At 35.3% G+C, this 20,903-nt stretch overlaps 1 protein-coding gene across 1 annotated transcript; it reads right to left on the bottom strand.

Annotated features, from left to right (window-relative positions):
* Positions 1 to 2,216: 2,216 nt before the first annotated feature.
* Positions 2,217 to 16,544, bottom strand: LOTGIDRAFT_237471 (hypothetical protein; the record flags this gene model as incomplete). The annotated part of the gene is made up of 13 exons (XM_009046871.1): positions 2,217 to 4,152; positions 4,759 to 4,858; positions 5,206 to 5,283; positions 6,177 to 6,268; positions 7,960 to 8,042; positions 8,212 to 8,619; positions 11,278 to 11,378; positions 11,997 to 12,020; positions 12,401 to 12,658; positions 13,682 to 13,987; positions 14,322 to 14,542; positions 15,109 to 15,295; positions 16,418 to 16,544. The coding sequence occupies 13 exons, from the start codon at positions 16,542 to 16,544 to the stop codon at positions 2,217 to 2,219; spliced, it is 3,921 nt and encodes a 1,306-aa protein (XP_009045119.1).
* Positions 16,545 to 20,903: the final 4,359 nt, after the last annotated feature.

Here is a 20,903-nt window from a genome sequence, read left to right as displayed (position 1 = left end):
AACTTGATTGTTCATTCTGAATTCCACAAGTATGCAGACGGCAATGGTTAAACAAAGTAAACATGAAAGACTGTAGATATTATGTATTGGGTATTCATGCGCAGCAGAATTTCCAAACATTATAATTGCACAAATCAAAAATAGAACACATGTTAAAAATGCCTCAAAGCCCTCAATGAAGGGTTTTTTGAAGTACCCTGAATGTAAATCATTTAAACCAAGAAAAGCTATAAACATAGATATGGACACAAGCTCTTTGTTTTTGATGAAATGTGAATTGTCATCTACTGCGAAGGCACTAATTGAAAATGATACACCATAGATAAATTTGACTGCGCCTTCCACTGAGACCAGTTTACAGAGGTTATGATGGGTAGATAAGATGGAACGATAGTTCTGAAATTGAGTTAGACTCTGATGAGATATATAAATAAGATGGATAAACCACCATATTGATAAGATAATAAATCCACAGCCCAGCACTACCACAAATACATCAGCCATTTTTTAACAACCACTCACCAGGCACATTTTCTACCTTGAGAATTTCATTACCTTCCCATTGTTCTCTTATTCTTTTATTATATCTAAAAAATAAAACCATACTACACATGACATATTATTCTGTTCATGAATTTAAAGGAAGTAAAGTCATGATAAGCTTCTTACACTATAATCAACTGCACTGCATGACTATAGACCTAAACATCTGGCCATATTCCAGCCTCTGATAGCTATTTGGGCAGATGTCAGCTGGCTTAGAGGCAGAAAAAATAGGCCTTGTTAAATGGGAACATTCGGCATTTCTGCCGTTGTGGGGGTTTTAAACCTATTAAGATACTTCGGATCTGCAAAACCCAGGCATATTTGGAAAGATGAATATTTTTTTAGTTCAGTTGTACCATCATTTTCTCCCTACACCATTTATGACATGTGTCTGGTTCCATCAAAGTTGCTTTTGGCGAAACTGATCTAGCATCAGCCATTTAAATCTGCGTGCGCTGCCAAAATGTCAAAGGTCAGTGAGAATGTTACGGTGATGCCCAACACTAATTCACAATCATCTTAAAAATATTTCAATATTATGTTAGGTGTGGAAAATCCCCATTTAACAAGGTCTTTTATTCTGACTCTACTCCTGCTGACAACTGTCAAAATATCCATCAGAGGCTGGAATAGAGACAGATATTTTGGACTACATGACTATGTAATGCATATCCTTATTTTATTTTTTTTAGGGGGTGTTTTTTTTTACCCCACACGAGCCGACAATTTTTCATCATAGCTACATGTAAGCTATCAAGAGGCTAGAATAGAATCAGATGTTTCGGACTACGATTGCCGTCTTTTGTGCTTCTTTTCTTTCTTAATCCTTTAGGGCAATTAGGCTATATGAATTACGTGTATGATTCGAATTGCGACGTTTTCTCTCATTGAACGACCATCAATTACCCCTGCACTTGACACTTACCAGTACGATTATTTCGTTGTTGAAATCCTTATCTTCTAGCATAATCTTCCTATTTCTTCTTCTATGACCCACTTCCTGACAGGAAGAGTCAACAAGAGTGGAATATCAAATGGGAGATAACTCTCAAAACTATTATTGATAGTACTAATTCTTTGTAGTCTGTACGCTTAATATAGGAGCTGAATACTACATACAATGTAATACAAAGGTATTTAATAATATTTGCTACCAGTATCTTTTTAGAACTATATGAAACCATCATTCATAAAAATATCATTTTGAATCCTAGACTATCTCATTGAAATTTTGTTTATGTGTAGACCTAATTACAACAAATTCAACAAGTCGAAAAAATGGATACCGGATTCGTATATTATAATACAATGTATAGAGATATAGATTATACGGCTCTGGGGCTAGTCCGAATCTAGCAATAAAGCTTGCTTGGTTGTCCCTAGTTTCAAATTTCTTATCGTTGAATCATTAAGTTCTTAAATGCCCGGTGCTATTTTCCCCTTTGACTCGACCACCAACTTCATGATCTGGGCCTAATGATGCTCACTTATAGTTACACAAACAAAGATGGCGAATTTTGCATTCCACTCATAGCCTAACATGAATAGTACTAGGAGAAACAAAGGGCGTAGGTCTTAGTTTGACTGGTCAAGGGTGTAGGCCTAGTGGAAGGTTAACTGAATGAAATTATGTCTTAAAGTAAATGTTAAGTAAATATTAAAAATAATTTTTAATCTTTTCTACATGGAAATACATTATCAAGTCCCAAGTGACAAATAGGTGGCAATTTGTGTGGTTGTTTCTCCTTTCGACGATTTGATTGATAAATTTTAGGTAGAACCGGAAGTAATATTTTTGGTGGTTTGTAGTTAGCAGACTTTGTAAAATGTCTTGTAGTACTTGATGTTGAAGCGGTATATTGAGACGATGTGTGTCCTGGTTTCAATTTATCTGGAAGAATTGCGGTTTTGATTTGATTTCTTAAATGTGGTTTCGTCGAAGCTGTCTTTATTTGAGGAAGACAGAACACTTTGTCTGTTCTATGTTTGATATCTTTGATGATTGGTGCAGTTTGGACAGTCGGTAGTTTTGGCAGATGTAATTCATTTTTTGACTCTAACTTTAATCCAAAATGGCTTTCGTCTGACTTCATTTTGTGATTAGTTTCAATATCTAAAACCTGTTCAGATTGTTTTGGTGTGCTGCTTTTACCGGTTGTTATATTTGGTAGAGGTCCATGCTTTTCTTGGCTGGTGAACTTGGATTGTGATGGTTTGTTGGTTTTATTATGAGGTCTAATAGGTGGAAGAATGGTTTTCTGTGTATTGCTTCTGTAGACAGGTTGGAGAGGGTACCGTCTTTTTCCCACTTCTATTGACATTGAATTCACACTTTTCTTCGCCTTGCATTCTGATAAAGCTGTCAAGGCTCTCACCTCCCTTTTGGGCAAATGGTTTGGACTATTGGCATAATCAAGTTTTTGATAGTTATCAGTATCAGATGTTGGAATGTTGTGCATATTTCCCAATGAAGAATTAATAAATGGATCTGAAGTGTCATCAATGCCGACATATTTCTCTATCTCCTCTATGATCCTTCTTTCTTTTTCTGTTAATGACTCGGTATCCATAATCTTAACATCTTGTCGTTCAGTTTCTTTTGTGATTTCTGTTGAAAGTGAAATTTCGTTATCAATGCCGACATATTTCTCTATCTCCTCAATGACCCTACTTTCTTTACATGTTAGTGACTCGGTATTTTTTTGAAGATTGACATTTTTCCGTGCAGTTTCTGTGGAAATTTCTGCAGAAAGATCTTTAATACTGGCCATCAAGCTGGTGAGATAGGTTGTGTCTTGGAAACTTTCAGTTGCAGGTTTACAAACCTCCCCATATACAGTTTCATCATCATTGACTTCTCTTTTTGGACTTGGGCTTCTTGATGGAAATTTTGTTTCGTTGATGTTTTCAACTGTGTTTAAATCCAATTCTTCCTTAGATGGGACACTGTTGACCAGATGTTCCATCCTTTCGGTAAGAGCGATTGCGAAGGATCCAGATGTATTGTCTTTCTCTGAAACATTTGGGATACCTTTGTCTCGAAATTGGAGAGGAACCTCGTAAATTTCTGATTCCTCAAATGCCTCGGAATCTGCACTGACATTGGATGTATCTTCAAGTGGACTCGAGCTTGAAGCTGTTGTTGATGACCCTATGTCTCTAAATTCTAGCGGAACACCATGCACCACTGGTTTAGGACTTGTTGAATTAAAATCCCAATCTTTACTTTCCTCTGTTGGATGATTGACGTGAAGAATATTTTGAAAATCTGGACTTGGTGAAGGGATTTCTTTATCGTTATCAGCCTGGACTTGTAGAACATCCTGGACTCTTTGGTCAACAGCATCTTTAATGTCGGGATCTACATCTACAGGGTGCATTTCGATGTTCAACTTTCTTCCAAAGGAGTACTTGAAGAATTCCGTCTTTGGTGGTGCTTTAGGTCTTTTATTTTCCTCACAAATCTGCTCATTAGCCTTATTTTTACCAGTTTTATAAAATTTCCTGTAAAATATCAACTCCGCTTCCTGCCGATTCAGAAGGTGTTGTTGATTGTTTATCCTTTTTTTATCATAAGTTTGTGTTTGAAGAACATCAATCAGGTGTCTGAAAAATAAACATTACAGGCTATACAGGTAACTTCAATTATGTCTTCTGCCAAAATGAAAATAACATTATGTTCATCTTCACAATGTCAAGATAACTCCATCTGTAAATACCTTGACTGCAATAATACCCATCTTTGTAAATGCAGCGATTTGATTGGATTGTACGCTAGTGAATACAGCCAATTAGACAAAAAATCTGTTAACACTAAGCTTTCCGTCAAGGGCTCTGATTGGTTGTATTCCCTGGCATACAATCCAATCAAATCAAATCGCTGCAATTTTTTTTATACAAGAGAGGTAGCTATTGAAGTCAAGGGATAAGACGAATTATGAATAGATTGACATTGTGAAGTCGAAGATGCTGCTGGTTACAATATATTGTCAAAGTGATAAAGTATCATTGAACGTCTATGCAATAAAAATATTGTATACTGGTTACAGATCAATCTGATGAAAATGCAGGTTTACATTTTATTTCGTTTATTTTCTGTAGGATACCACTCTTGCCTTCGATGATCTGACATCTTTTAGTTAGTAATTCTTACTTTAAAATTTTTGAGTGTGTTCTGATATGAAGCCACAAGCAATTTAGAAATAAATTTACCTTTTAGTTTCCAGCATGTTTTTATATAAACTATTTAATTTAGTTTGTAGATGATTTATATAATCATTGATCTCTTCAGTCGTAAATAACAAACATGGTGCTGAAATATGTTGGTAGACATTACATGTTTTTATACAGATTTAGGTAAAATTACATCATTGATATACGATGTCAAGAACAAATGTTTACATCCTTAGGCCTACTTGGACATCTGCATTGTGATAGGCATTCCAATTTATTGGCGTAAACAGTTGTTTATTTCACATTAACAGGCAATGCCCTGATATCTATAAGAATTGGAAACAAAAAAAGTTTGAGGGTAAAGTGAAAGTAAACATGTATTCAAAAAAGGAAGAATCAGAGTAGCATTTTTGAGAAAAGGGTCTAACCTGTCGGTTGTACACAAGGCTGTAGGTATGACCTACTATGTTACTATTCTTAACCTACCTCGAGGAGAGGAAGTCTCTTGTATCATAGATCTCTCTTTATCTGTAGGATTATCTACATTACTGGTCTCTGGAAGACCTACAAATGTTATAAGCTTATAATATAAAATGTTAAGTTAAATATACAAGAAATAGACAATTTATTTGAATGACAGGAGCTGTTTACTTACCAGTAATTAGTGTAGGTGGAAGATGGTTTACCTCCCAGTAATTAGTATAGGTGGAAGATAGTTTACCTATCAGTAATTAGTCCAAGAGAAGAATAGTTTACCTACCAGTAATTAGTCCAAGAGAAGAATAGTTTACCTATCAGTAATTAGTCCAAGAGAAGAATAGTTTACCTATCAGTAATTAGTCCAAGAGAAGAATAGTTTACCTATCAGTAATTAGTCCAAGAGAAGAATAGTTTACCTACCAGTAATTAGTCCAAGAGAAGAATAGTTTACTTACCAGTAATTAGTCTGGGTGGAGGATATTCTTCATCTTCATCCTCTTCCATGAAACAATCAAGTCGGTGTTTTGAGGCCGGACGACAATTAATTTGTGAATTAATTGCCGAATCTTCTACAATAAATAAATGAAATGGTGTTTCATGTCTACTGCCAGTTTAGCTACCGAAACAGTGGCGACGGAAGCCTCTCGAGACTTGGGGGCACAAATTGGGGGCAGACTGACTCAATGGAGGGACAACTGTTGAAAATTTTCGAAAAATTGATTGATTCGGTACATTATAACAATTATTTTGTGGCGAAAACGTATAAAAATCATAGTTTTGAATTTCTTAAAAATAAAGTGGAGGTACAAATTGGGTGCAAATCATTTTCATAGGACCCCCTCTAAACCCAGACTATCGGCACCACTGTACCGAAAATGGGCCATGTGTAATATCTATTCCTCTTTCGATTTCGGTTTATTGTCCCATTCAAACAACAACAACTTGAAAATTTAACAGTTTAAAGTAAATAAAATTACCGGTTTTAGGTCTATGACCAGGTGTAAGTGAAAAGTTTGTATGATTTTCAGTATCTCCACTTTCCTGGGCCTTTTGTGAATCCATTTCTTCACTGAAATAAACATGGAAACTCTAACTTTTAATTTGGAACAAAATAAGCTGGAAGTCATTTTGCTTTTATTATCAAGAATGCAAACTTTTCGTTTGTAATTTTTGAGCTAAAAGAAATGATACATGAAGACAGATTTTAACTTACCAATTAGAACTAAGCTATATGCTAAGCTCAAAACGTTCTTCAGTGAAAAATATTCCACTAAAAAGTATTTTATTGCAGAGCGCAGTAAAATAGCGTCTTATTATCTGAAATATTCTGATAATAATGAGGAACAATCAAAATGACGTCAACACAATTATTATTATAACGTCAAATCTATAATAACGTCATAATTAAAGTTTATCAAAATGAGGTTCACATTTCATAATTTTGATTTTTTAAAAATTAAAAACCATATCATTATTGAAAGGCTTGATAGTTTCTCATTCTTTCTGATGCCTAAAATGCCTACAGATCTCAATAAAAACATCCTTGTCGTCCTCAAAAAATGATATACATAACATAACATAACATACCATACATACATACATACATACATACATACATACATACATACATACATACATACATACATTACATTACAGTGAGGGATTCATAAGCAGTTTTCAAGCTATTGTCATGCCACACAATATGGTACATTACTTATAAAGGTCGTCCAGGTTGGACAGGAATCACAAAAGCCATATATACACTTTCAAACTTTGGACTCCCCATACCTAGTTTCTTCATCAGCCGCCTTCTTTGCAAACCATAAGCAAAGTCCAAATCCAATTGTTCAAGAGGACTTTCAAGTAAGGTACTCATATGAGGTGCTTGTTGGCTTTTTTGTGTCCGTTTTGACCGCAATGAGATTTGCTCTGAACTGTACAGTCCGTTTTATCTTGGTTACTTTACATTATTACCTTCCGATGGATGTGTACCTTCAGTGCAAATTTCAGCTTTCCAGCTCTGATAGTTTTCGAACGGCAGACTGTCAAAGTTTTGGTATTAACCCCAATCAGTGCAACTAGACTGCCGACCCCCACCCCTGAACTAAAATGGCCACAACTTCGCCAATTTTGACCCGAGAGGTATAATTTTTGTTGTAACTGAAAGTTTAACATGTCCCCTATCTATTTTGCGCATGACTCAACATTACGCGAATTCGTGGTACATTGAGAGGAATCTTGCGCATGAATAAACATCACACAAATTCATGGGACATTTTGGTGCATTTTATATATGAATAAACCACACGAATTTATCTGACATTTTGGTGCATTTTACTCATGTTTAAACCTCACACGAATTAATGAGGCATTTTGGTGTAGTTTACACGTGAATAAACCTTACACACTTGCCTTAATAACGTTGTGCCTGTTTGACCTGTCACTAAATTAAAGTGTGTCTAAAAAAGCCATGTCTTCCAGATTTGTATTTAAAATAATTATACCCGATCATCTATGAACTTATAGTGTTGTTTCATTACGGTGCTTAAAGTAAGTCGGGCATCCTCGCCCTTATAGAATCTGTTTTACCATTCTCTTAGAGGTATTCTAATTCGATGTCCCTTTAGGAAAATTACTTTTTAAAATAAATTTCATTCTTATTTCGGTTATCTGTTGAAAAACGTTTCATAATGTGCATCCCTTCAGTTTTTCAGTCGTTTTCTTCTGATAAGAACACGCTTTACTGCAGTCAGAACTCACTTTACGACACCAAGAACATTTTCTAGTGTGAATTTTACTTCCGATCCACCTTTTTTTTTCTCAAAATCAAAATGTTTTTCGTGCTGAAATACATGTACAGACATACGGACAATATAATATTTATTTTGAAATAAAAATTTCTTTTTTCAAAATTGTATATACAGGAGCTTTTCAGATACATACGGATGTTTACTTTTTAATTTCAAATTGATAACTCCCATTGCCACAGTTCTAAAATATGAATTCTCAAACCTTCTTTTTATTCACGAAATGTCTGACATCGTCTAAGTCTGGTGATTCAATATCTGTTATGTTTTTACTCTCCTTCAAAGGGGCCACTTCGCCACCAAGGGGTGGTATTTGTGGTGGGAGAGTAAACATTCGACCTTCCTTCAAGGGACCTAATTCGCTACCACGGGATGGTAATTGTGGTGGTTGCATTACAGGTCGATCCTTCTTCAATGGGGCCAATTTGCTACTACTTGGTGGTATTTGTGGTGGTAGAGGACCTATAGGTTTTGGTGCAGGTCCCAGAAAACCAGTTCTTTGCGCTGTTGAGTATACTGTATTACCATTTGATATTGTTTCACATGCTGGATTCTTTTTTTCACTGGTTTTATTGTATGCAGATGATGGTGCACAGTCTGGTGATACACTACTCTGTAACAAAAAACAAAACGAATAAAGTCATAAATTATAAATGTCGTATTACATTATAATCTCACCTCCCTCTCATTGCATTTTATTCTACAATCTTACATTGATTATACAGAAAGACTATCTTAAGATTCTAAAGGACGAGGTATACGGAGTAATCGAATTCGTGTACGTGTTTATACATATACATGACATTCGGGATCGTGGCAGCACCCTGTACCTTCCATATTCCTACTGTTACACAGGACCTTGTATGCAGACTTGGGTCATACCTCACCTATTTACAGCTTATTACAATCTCTGGACGATTAAACGTTTACAAAGACAATAACTTTTAACTTTAATTAAATAACATAATACGGTTATATATAAATACATAAGTAAAGGATAATATAATAACTTAAAGTTATGTACTGTAATGATACACAAGGGAAATGATACAATAACTTAAAGTACTGTACTTCATATAATAACTTAAATAAATAAACCAAGTACTAACAATTCGAATCGCAAAACGAAACCCGAAATCCAATTCAACATTTTGGCGAAACATTTGTAGCAGCTAATAAACTTTTCACATGAGAAAGTATTTCAAGCATAAGTGAGTTAGTATTTCATAATGAAAGTAATGTACTGAACACAAGAGAAAAATAAAAATATTTTAGGTTGATCGTTTAGTATGTGCTGACTAGTTAAAAGTTAAAAGGTATGCTACTTATTATGCCCGTCATTTTCTGCTACTTTGTGTTGCTTGTATACAACAGGTGGCGTTAATACCAAATATTGTTTTGTTAAGAAGCTTAAAACAGAATGCGTAAAAACCTTCATTCGTTTATTGTTGTAACTCCGTACATGAATAATACGATAACTTGGTGCCAGTTATATCAGTAAATTAAGACAGTTAAGTAGGATAGAATCTGACTCAACCGGAAGTTAAAAAATTTGAGGGAAGTTGATCATATAATAGATCATGGATTTCACATAACCAATCGAAAACTTATTTGTAGGAAAATGGCGACATCGACAAAATGGAATCAAAGATTTTTGAAATAAAGGAAACAACTAATAATCGTGTTTTCGTTTTTGATTTTGGATTTTGTTTTGCTGCTATCTTGTCACACTGTACGATTTCATTCTCCCAAATTACAACCTACAATGGTTAACTTCCGGTTGGGATATAGGACTCTAAAGGATATCTATATATATATAAGTAACTTATATCGGTTTATCAAAGATAAATAAATTTAAATATTGAATTCAGAATGTCCAGTCACATAAGTTGATGCTGAATGACAACCATGAAAATACCCTAAAAAGACTTATAACTTATTGTACCTTTCACATTTTGTAATCTAGAATTGTTTCAATTCTCTTGTATGCTAAAGACTTTTCATTGGCACCTTTTCTGATATTTCAATTCTCTTGTATGCCAAAGACTTTTCATTGGCACCTTTTCTGATATTTCAATTCTCTTGTATGCCAAAGACTTTTCATATTCGGGCTTTTTTTATGTAGCAAACAGAGCTGGAAACTTTAGATTCTTACATTAGTTAATAAAAAAAAGATCTATGGAGCCTAGAAAAGAGAAATATCTCCTTTTTGAGTCTGACTGGACATTCTTACAAGCTAACCTTGATATTTCTGTGCTAAGGGATATTGTGCAAGGTTCCAGGACTGTGAATGAGAAATTTGTAAAAAAAGTGGGTTTTGTTTTTAAATAACAATTATTCAAGGGACAGGTTTGGCCATTCGTTTGAAAATCGTTCCTTAGTCTCAGAAACGTTTTACAGTTCACCGTCGAAATTGGACGGTTTGAAAATTAAAACAGCGACTCGTCATTTCTTGAGACACTATATCATTTAATGCGACAACGTGCAGAATACATACATACCCTTCAAGGTGATGTTAAAATACATGCATCGAAATGCTATGTACACTGTCATCCTAATGTAAAATACATAATTATGTATATAGTACATTTAACCTTCAGACACAGCATAAAAAAAAACCAAAAATCTGACTTATGTTTGTGATAAGTTCCCTCCCTTGAACTGTTAAATGGTCTTACTCCACTAAAACATTTTATGCAAATGATTATATGAATGTAGTCTAGGCTATTTTTTAGAAATCTTCTTTCTTTCTCCATTTTGGGTTTTTTGCATGTCTATTTTTGAGTAATTTTTGGTTTAGATTTAGAATTTGATGACTGAAATTGCATTATTTTTAAGATTTGGTGAGATGATGTGAGACTTTAAGGCGGAAGGCTAATTCTAAAAATAGCCGTTTTCTGAACTGCCAAACTCTAGCGGTTGAGTATAACCGGTAGTAGTCTAATTTCAATTTTAGGAGCAATTTAGGAGCCCAAATTTTTCATGGTTATCATATAGAATTTTTTAGGAGACATTAAGGATTGGTCAGGCTTTCATTCGACATATTGGAAAGCATTCAACGAGATTTCTGGAAAAAATTGTGGACTGTTGAATTTCGTGTTTTAACATGGGAAGAGATGGCTAAACGAATTAGTAGAGTGATTCCAAATCTAATTAAAAAAATATTTCCATTACTTCTCTTTAACTACTTCCCTTTTTTCCTTCCTGTTTTTCGTGTTTATTGTTTATTATTATGCAATTGCAATCAAATTTCTGATAATTCTTTGCTTACCTTCTTGTTCTTTTTCTTAGACAAGTAAACGGCGATGGCTATAATTATAATGAGGCCTACAATTACACCACAAACTATACCCACTATCAAACCGACACTATCTGCAATATTCATAATTAAAGGGATTGTAAAGATATTTCCAAAACTTTATGTGTTTCGGGGATACTGAAAGCATTCATTTTGCACAGTTCTAATACTCAAGCAGACGTCTGGTTTTAGAAATTTGACTAAATCTTAGCATTTTATGACGACACTATCTATCGCCAAAGCTGCTTATAATATGAGATAGTGACGTCATAAAACGTTTAGTAATAGTAGAACCACAGACGACACAGGGCTAACGAAAAGAAAAAAGAAAGAGAGAAAAAACTATATTTTACAAGGATAACAACTTAGGTTCACGGTTAAGTTACTTTCTACTCGAGGGTCCTTGGCCAAACCTCGATCTTTCCCGGATTAAAAAAAGGTCCCTTGAGTTGTATGAATATGGAAATATGAACCAAGAAACGTAATCCTTCAGACATTCTCCTTGATATTTTCATTAATTGTCAATAGTTTTCACAATGCTAAACAAATAAGTATATATTAGTGCCGAATGCAGTATTATGGTCAATATAATAACAAATAGAATCAGAATGTATCTCATATCTCAATGGCCCTAACTATAATACAGAGCCGTATAGCCATAATATCATGAGAATCTAAATTTAGTGGCTTACCTTGACCATCATTATTAGATCCAACTGGAAATAGAAACATAATGTTAATATTATATAAGTATACATGACAGTAAGAAACACATTCGCTCATTAATGCCGATGTGCGCAGTGGTGTGTTCCGCGTTGAGCATAGATATGCATACTCCATTCACCATATTTAGGGAACTGAACCTCTCCCACCCTGAAAAATCAATTGCCATCGTGGTCGATGGTATCCCTACACGTTTCTCGGATGGGATATTGGCACGATATCGCTAGTTTTTCATGACAAAAGCCGTTAAACGTTTGATAAATCCCATCCGTATATCACGTCCGAGGAACGAATGGGCCAGATTTTTCGGGCTTTGTCGATAGGTTGGTTGTGGTCGTGCACCAATCCTACTCATACGTAAATAGTCACCTACCTTGAGGGAAATTTGATGGAGTTATTGAAGAACTATTAAGAACTATATTTGTGGTTTCTTGGTTTATAAACTCCGTTGTAGATGGTGTATCTGGGGTCGATGTTCCAGTTATTGGTGCCTCGGTTGTTGTTGGCTCCTCTGTTGGTGTTAGTTGTTCAGTGGTTGTTGGTTCTTCGGTTGTCGTTGGAAGACAGTCATCTAAAGGAACTGTTCTTTTGTTATTCCCGCAAGCAATATCTAAAGTTGAACTATCGTTTGCTGAAATTGAAAGGGTCACGAATAAGCTAAGTATAAAGATCTAAGACCCGCACAGCACAGCAAAGTAGAGACTTTAAGATATAACATAATAAGCTACGAGAACGTAACGTTTTACACCAGGGGCCTTATTCTCGAAAACTTAATTAAGATAAAATTCAGATTTTAGGAAATAATATAATCTGACTGGATAACAAAACTTAAATTTAAATCGATTTTAGAGTTCGATCAATCAGATGACTGGAACACTAAAATCATTTTAAGTCATTTTTTCAAGAATAGGTGCCTTGATTGGGTTAATAAAGATGGTAACACCTCGCAGTGTATAATGAGGGACGGTGACATTCGATTTCCAACTCTCGGGAGATGTTAAACTTGCATAAACTGTAGCACACGTAAGGGGCCTCGGTTTATAGTCCCATCCCAACTTTAGACGCTTTTTCCGTGTCAGACATGACAGTGGGAGACGATGTCGAAAAATTCGAAGGCGTACCTATATTTGTGCTTTAATAGAATCCTAAAACGGACAGGTTAGCACTTAAGTTTACAGCTCGCTAACCTGAATGTCCAGGGTTCAATCCCGGCATTGGTCGAGATAATACCTTCGGATTTTTCAACCCGGTTTCCCCCTGTCAGTGATGCAGGTAAGAGGGGCTGACATGGAAAAGCGTCTAGTCGTTCGGATGGGACAATAAACCGGGGCCCCGTGTGCTACAGGCTGTGCACGTTAAAGATCCCTTGACAGTTGGAAATCGAAAAAGAGCAGGCTAATGCCGCTGTCCAGACAAAATTTCCCTCATTGCACCCTGCATGGCGTTGCCCGTCTTTATTAGCCCACACGATGCAGAAAAGTAGGACGTAAAACCCCATTCATTTCATTTCATTTTTTCTTAAGTTTACAACTCAATCAGGAACTCGAATTGAACAGTTTTATAAGTTGCCATGAAAGAATGAAATTGAATTCTTGTTAATTTCAAGCTGACGAATAATCCCCATTAAAGTATTAGATGTGTAATTGATACAAACCTTTTATGTAAATCCAAAATTTTGAATCGTCAGCAAAATCAATATCTATAACTAGAAATCGTCGAGAGTTTGTAAGGTTTATTTCCCTGTACTCGTACAAATTGTTATGGGAACTATCGAAGGTACCAGTGGAAGATCCAAGTTGTACATCAATGGCCGTTAACTCTAACGCGGAATCGCAGGGCACTTCGATACTACAAGCCATTTGTGAGTTACCGGAAGTACTATTCGGATAACCAATATTCTGTAAGTGTACGTCTGATCTTGATATTTCTATATCACCATTAGGCTGAATAATTTGTGAATCTGGAAATGAATTATTGTCAGAATACATTGGTAGCTTTCCAGCAGTGAAAATTGGGACATATATTTGGGCAATTGATATCGCCAGATTTTTCAAGCCGGTTAGGCTCTTCTGTAGAAATATCCAAGTCAAATGTTTTTTCAAATTCAAAAAATGGCGTTTTATGACTGTTTTCTAGATGAATATCTTAGCGAAACAAACCATTAAGCGATAGAGGATAGGTCGAATCTGACAGAAACTTCATCAAAAAAAAACTCAATAAGATGCAAAATTTTTTTCCCTTAGCTGGTTTTCGTTCTAAATCTTTCTAAAATTTTGAAGAAAAAAAATATTTACCAGAAATACACTGGTACTTTGCCATCATATAACTGGAGTAGTCGAAATGGGTTCCAGATTCACACCCTATAGCTCTATGCCACGTCGCCTGTTCATTACAATTATCATACCCTGTACAATTACGGAATATTTCAAAAACCTTTGGCCAAGTTGCAGATTTCTTCGAGTGAAAAACGTTAACCAAACAGTCAGCTGACTGGTCATACACACAACAATTAGTTCTGAAATGGTAATGGCAATCCACATTATTACATGATTACTCGTGATTATCAAATTAAAGAGATTGTAAAGAGGTTTTTCTAAAAAAAATTATACTTATCGGGAACACTGATAACATCATTTTGCACTATTCCAAATTTCAATCAGGCGTCTGTGGTTCCTGCCATTCCACTAAAACTAAGTGTTTTATGACGTCAACCCCTCAAAATTGACTTGTATCACATAAGACCTTTGCAGGGTGACGTCATAAAAAAAATCTCTTATACTATAGTATCTAAATATAAATGTATCAAAGTAGCCATCTTGTTATTCGAATCTCATAAAAGAATCTGGAGCCGAAGTAAATAATGATTACGTCAAGTAGCTGACGCTACAAGACTGTTGACTCTAGAAGACTACCTGTCATGGCAAAATTTCCCTCGTTGCACACTGCGTGATGTTATCTGTCTTCTTTAGCCCAATCAGGTGCAGAAAAGTAGGATGTAAAACTCCTTTTATTTCAGTTAAATCTAATTTTCTTAATAGATTAACTGTCTGGGCGTCACTTTCTTGCGATACCGTTACTTACAGCGAGTCATTATTAACTGGTGGTTGACAGGAAGTATTCCATTCTTTAACACCATAGTACATCTCAGTAATAGCAATCATATTTGTTGCTGGACACTGTAAACTTAACCAATACATATTCACATTCGCTCCTGTTCCAAAGCACGCTTCTGCCTTCTCGGGAAGGACACCATGGCTTTCAAATAATCCTTAAATCAAAATTTAACAGATTCTATTGAACTTAAACCCAAAATTTTGTCTAAAACCCCAATTTTTTGTCTAAAATCCAAATTTTGTGGCATTTCAGATCGATAGGGTTTGTTTTACTTTTTCAAAAAGTACCAGAGAATCAAAAGAGGTCTGCTTGCCCACATAGACAAGCAAAATACAAGTTCATCATAATTTTATTCCTTCGTTTGTTTGTTTTTTTTTTTAGCTTTTTTATTTAATTTGCCACTTTGACGACGCTGGGATTTTTGTGATCCGGTGCATTCAGTGTCTAATGCTGCTCGAAATAACCTTTTGTTCGCTTCACATATTCCAAGTGTTGGAGAGGGAAGAAATTTTATTGGCTGACAAACTGACGAATGTCCAAGAGGCCCGACTTAAGACCCTAACCGAAGTGGCCAAATTAAAAATAAAAGCCAATAAAAACGGTATGAAAGTTTGGTCTAATGTGAATTAGACTGCGTTTCATGTTGGTGTATAAAAGGGAGAATATGTGACAGTGGGGGACAAAATGCCATTATGTCACGCATGTCACTGCCATGAGCATTGGTAGGTGCACGCCCGACATAAAATTACGTTCGCAATATGATTCTGTAATTTAGATTCGGTGCAGTAAAACTGACTATCTAATATAACTTATAAGATACACCGCAATACGAACAAAAAGAATTTCGTTTTTTGATTGAAAAAAAAAAGCTTTGTGAAGTTTATTACATGATAATTTGTCACAATATTATCATTAAATAGGGTGGAGAAGTCTGACATTTTCTTTTTGCACTTAAGTTCAATGAATCATTAAGCATTATATATCATCAAGATAATGCCGAATGTCAAGAACAAGGGAGTGAAGGATAGAACGTCAGAATTTGGTGCAGAGGAGGAGAGGGGGGTGGGGGTACTGAGCTGCGTTCGCGATTTGAAACATTGACTGATATCTATAAAGAACACAACACACAGTTATAAAGTGTCCATAGATATAACATAACAAAAATTCAGCCTTATGGGATGCCACGCATAAATATGATATTCCATTTTTTAAGAGAAATAACCAGTGGCAGCGTCAGCCTTCCGAGACTGGGGGTACAAGTAGGGGGCAGACTTACTCAATGGGGGGACAACTGCTGAGACTGAATTCAAATTTTGGCTACTCTGTGGTGGTGTCATAGTCGCAAGCCACTCATAGAGCGTCTTAGAGAGTTCTCTCAAGAACATTTTACTGATTTTGTGCATTCTGACACATATTTTGGAGAAATAAGATAAACATTTAGATTTGTTGAAAATAAAGTGGGGGTACAATTGAGAGCGCAAACCACTTTTCTAGGGGGACACATATTTTTGACCAATCATACTTTAGTCTCAGAAACGAGATTTTGTTTTAGCTGAGCCAATCAGTAATATTGATCACAGCTCACAGTCGAATTTGAGCTTTCAAATCCATGTGTGTCCAGAATTATCCGCGTTTGAATGTTAAAATGACGACTCGTCAATTTAAGATACTCTATGATATATAGAAAAGACATATATAGAAATAGTGTGTAAAATTCCTAGTTTGAAGTTCTATTAAAGGAATTATGCGATTTTCATACATTTCTAGTACTTCTGAAGACTATTTACATATATTCAAATCTAAAATCAAGCCCCCAATATGGCACCGCTGTGCCTTTAAGGCGTACTCAGAGATACTTCTTTAATTCAATATCACACACGCCGAGGCCTAATAGTGGTTTTACGATGTACAGGTTATATTTCCCGAGTTAGAGAGGACAGTAGAGCATGCTCACTTATCGGAATGTGTTTGACAACTTCAGACCACCCAGATAGTTGTTTGAAAAGCAAATCTGAAAGTTTATCATTTTTGCATCGTTTTCGAACGAAAGACTGTCTGCAAAGAATAATCACTAAGGACGAATAATGAAAACGTATTTAGTTACAGGGGCAGTGTTCAAAATTTTCATCATTAAATCGTTTTAAATTTAATTGAAAATATTTAGAAAATGTGCTATCTACATCTATGTATCAACTTTGATCAACTTATATTTTAAAAGGGTTAATTAAAAACTAGGTTTGCTGCTGGGCATTAACAGATCAATAATTTTAGTCTAAAGAGACAGAAGCGCCATTTTCGCGGATTGATTGAGGTCTTAAATATATGTAAATAGTCTTCTGAAGTACTATAAATCGTATAATTCCTTAAGACACCTGATATATACTATGAAATTAGCGTTCAATTTCTATAGATGTCTTTTCTATACATACATAGTCTCAAGAAAAGGGTCTTTTTTAACTTTCGAACGCTGATAATTCTGGACACACATGGATTTAAAGGCTCAAATTGCGAAGGTTAGCAAAACTATTACTGATTAGTTTAGCAAATTGCGGCTGTTGGTTTAATTTTCGATCGGCGTGTGATGACCTTGAATAAGTCATCTTCACTCATAATTCCAGTCGACCCAGCTGTTAATGGGTACGGATAATCCAGGAAAGATCAATGTCAAGAGGTTTAGCCGAGGACGACCTGTAGAAAGGATCCTTAACTGTGAAAATAAGTTGTTAACCTTGTAAAATATAGATGTTTCCTTCTAGCCAAAAGGTTCCCGTTTCTGAGACTAAGGTACGATTGTTCGAACCAACGGCGCATCTTTCCTTTAAAATAAGAATAAATTGAAGACATATTTCTCTACAATTTTGCGCTTATTTGCTTGAATCCGTATATCGACCAAAAACATAGCCACTTGGTTTACGTTAATCATTTAAATATTTTTAGTTTTCGGAAAATTTACATAGTTAAAACTTTCAAAAAAGGTAAGGGACATATCTCTAAATCTATAGTTTTTATAATTCGAACACCTAACTATCCAAACCTACTCAGTGGGGTTTCCATTTTGGTGCATGCCCCCTCCCCACTCCACCTACTTTTTTTTATCATTTCGCATAGTATGTCCAGACTAAATTTTGTGGCCCCTTCTCGGCCCCTTACCTAATGTTTCCTAAAAATGCCACTGAAACTACTTTCAAAAATCAGACTGTTTCTTTAATTCGGGTTTTCCAAACATTACAAAGTGTAAGTTTCATTTTTGTAGTCAACTCAAAATGTTTAGGCCCGACAGCAACTGCAAGCATCTACATAAGTCACTGAATTTAGTCGCCCGGAGACTATATATGAAATCAAAAACCTCAATTGACTTCTTATGTTTCTTATGTTCTACTTCCTAGTAAATTTGACTTCCCATCGACCTCTAACCAGTCAGTTACTGCTACTTCGATGAGATGATTTGATTGCTAGTGCCACTGGGTTTGGACAAAAAACACACTTCAATAGTAAGGTCATTGAAGAAGACAAAAAGATGAATCAGAACTTACCTAAAATACACAATGTCAAAAGGTACATTTTCCCCATCTTCTTCATCACACGTTAAGCCGCTATTCAGTTGTTATTTAAACCCCTTTATATATTTAAAATTCATGTTATAGCTGTAACAACTACCTTGTCATATTACATTGATTTCACAGTGTTAAATTACCATATACATATTTAAAGGGATTGTAAAGAGGTTTGCTAAATTTTGTATGTGTATCGGGTACACTAATAGCATAAATTTACACCTTTCCGATTTTCAATCAGACGTGGGTGGTTTCTGAAATTCCATTTAAACGTTTATGGGCGTCACTAAACGCAATGTCCTTTTGTGATACAGCATATTTTGCGATTTGTGATGTCATCAAACACTTAGTTTCAGTGAAATTTCAGGAACCACAGACGTCTGGTTTAAAATTGGAATGATACAATTGATGCTATCAGTTTCCAAGATACACATACAAATTTTAGAAAACCTCTTTACAATCCCTTCAAAGGGCTAAGACATCAAACATTGCTTTCCAACCTGAAATAATAGACGTAAATCCGATTTAGGCTCGTCTGTAGTTAAAGAAAAAAAGGGCCGCAACGACAACATTTCAGTCCAAACTCTCGGTTGTTGACAAACTATTTTGATAAGAGTCTGAAGTTATTTTTAACATAATAAGTGCTAAATCTGAAATCACGGACCCATATCCATCTACCTTGCTAGACGACTTGTATCTTTACAATGTCAAATTATTAGAACAGTGTATTATACCTTGACTGCAATAGACACCTTTCTTGTATCACGGGAGCTTGTAACTACAGCGATTTGATTGGATTGTACATTGGGTAATACAACCAATCAGTCCCGACACAGAAGTCTGTAAGCACTAATGTCATAAGGTAATTCTTTCCGCCGAGGGCTCTGTATGTGCATTCCCTGAAACAAGAAAGGTGGCTATCGCATTCAAGATATTAGTACGAAGTTCGTAATACCTTGCCATTTGTGAAGATGGACGACCCTATACCTTTAACGTTGAAATAGTATATGGTATCTCACAAAAGTTTCTTATAAATTATATATCGGCCCCTTTTACATCCTGAATAACTAAATATATACTCTGTAGGAGATATAAAACTTCTGGCATGACATTTATCACTCAATCAATTGATCTCAATCGCTAAAGAGACCTAGCCGTAAAATGATAACAAATAGATAACAGAAAAGCAGATTACAAAAGTGCTTCGTGTTCAAAACTACAGAAATATTTGACACTGTGGCAGGTCATCTTAGGTAAGACTGAAACGGACCACCAAACTGAAGACTGTCAAAGGGAAATTATGGTCGAACAATATACGTGTGCTGATCTTGATTGATTATAAGAGGTTTTCTCTCAAGCATCGATTTGCACCATTCCAATTTTCAGTCAGACGTTTGCGGTCCCCGTAATTCCACTACAACTCTTTTTTATCATCCCTTAGATATTATCAGCAGCTTTTGTGATAGTGACTTCATAATATACAGTCAAGCATTTGGATCTTGAGGAACCCCACGAATCTGACCAGCAAAATATCGTCTTACTTACATTTTAAATCATTGATATTAATTTTCGATGATTTAGGATACACAAGTAATAGTTGTTAAAAAGACAAACCTACTTTTTTACCATACACTTCGAAGATATATGATTACCGATAAGTATCATTGAAAATGAATTAAGAAGCCCCACTAAATAAATTACGACCCATAACAAATCGAACTCGAAATCGAAATCGACCTTAATTGTTGCCAAAAACGGACGCAAAATAGATCGAAACGGAAACAAAGGGAAAATTAGAAATGGATCCAGTTAAAAAAAATCTTTCTAAATAATATTATAGTAGATCTTTGAGAATAGCCTCTTTTGAGTACCTTAAAAGGCGCTTGGACAATAAATTGAACTGTTTGAACTTTGCTTATGGTTTGCAAAGAGGAACCGGAAGCGTCTGGCGTAGATATTACATATCGATAGACAAGGGTCCAACATATAAGGGGTTGTTTTCAAGTCTTTTTTGTCCTTTGGTTTATTTTCCCGACATTTGCGACCATTCCTTTAAACTTGACCATTATAGTCACCATCGTAATTAGCATTGGTTTCAAACCTGCTTTGAAATCTCTTACAACCGAATTATCAACTGTAAAACCATACGAAACTACGTATGGTTCTTGTACATGGAAAAATTACACGTAAGAACCATACGTAGTTGTG

This window comes from Lottia gigantea, assembly GCF_000327385.1.
Source record: "Lottia gigantea unplaced genomic scaffold LOTGIsca_108, whole genome shotgun sequence".
NCBI lineage: Eukaryota > Metazoa > Mollusca > Gastropoda > Lottiidae > Lottia > Lottia gigantea.
Note: the sequence above shows the minus strand (reverse complement) of the source record. Positions and strands in the feature narration are given on the sequence as shown.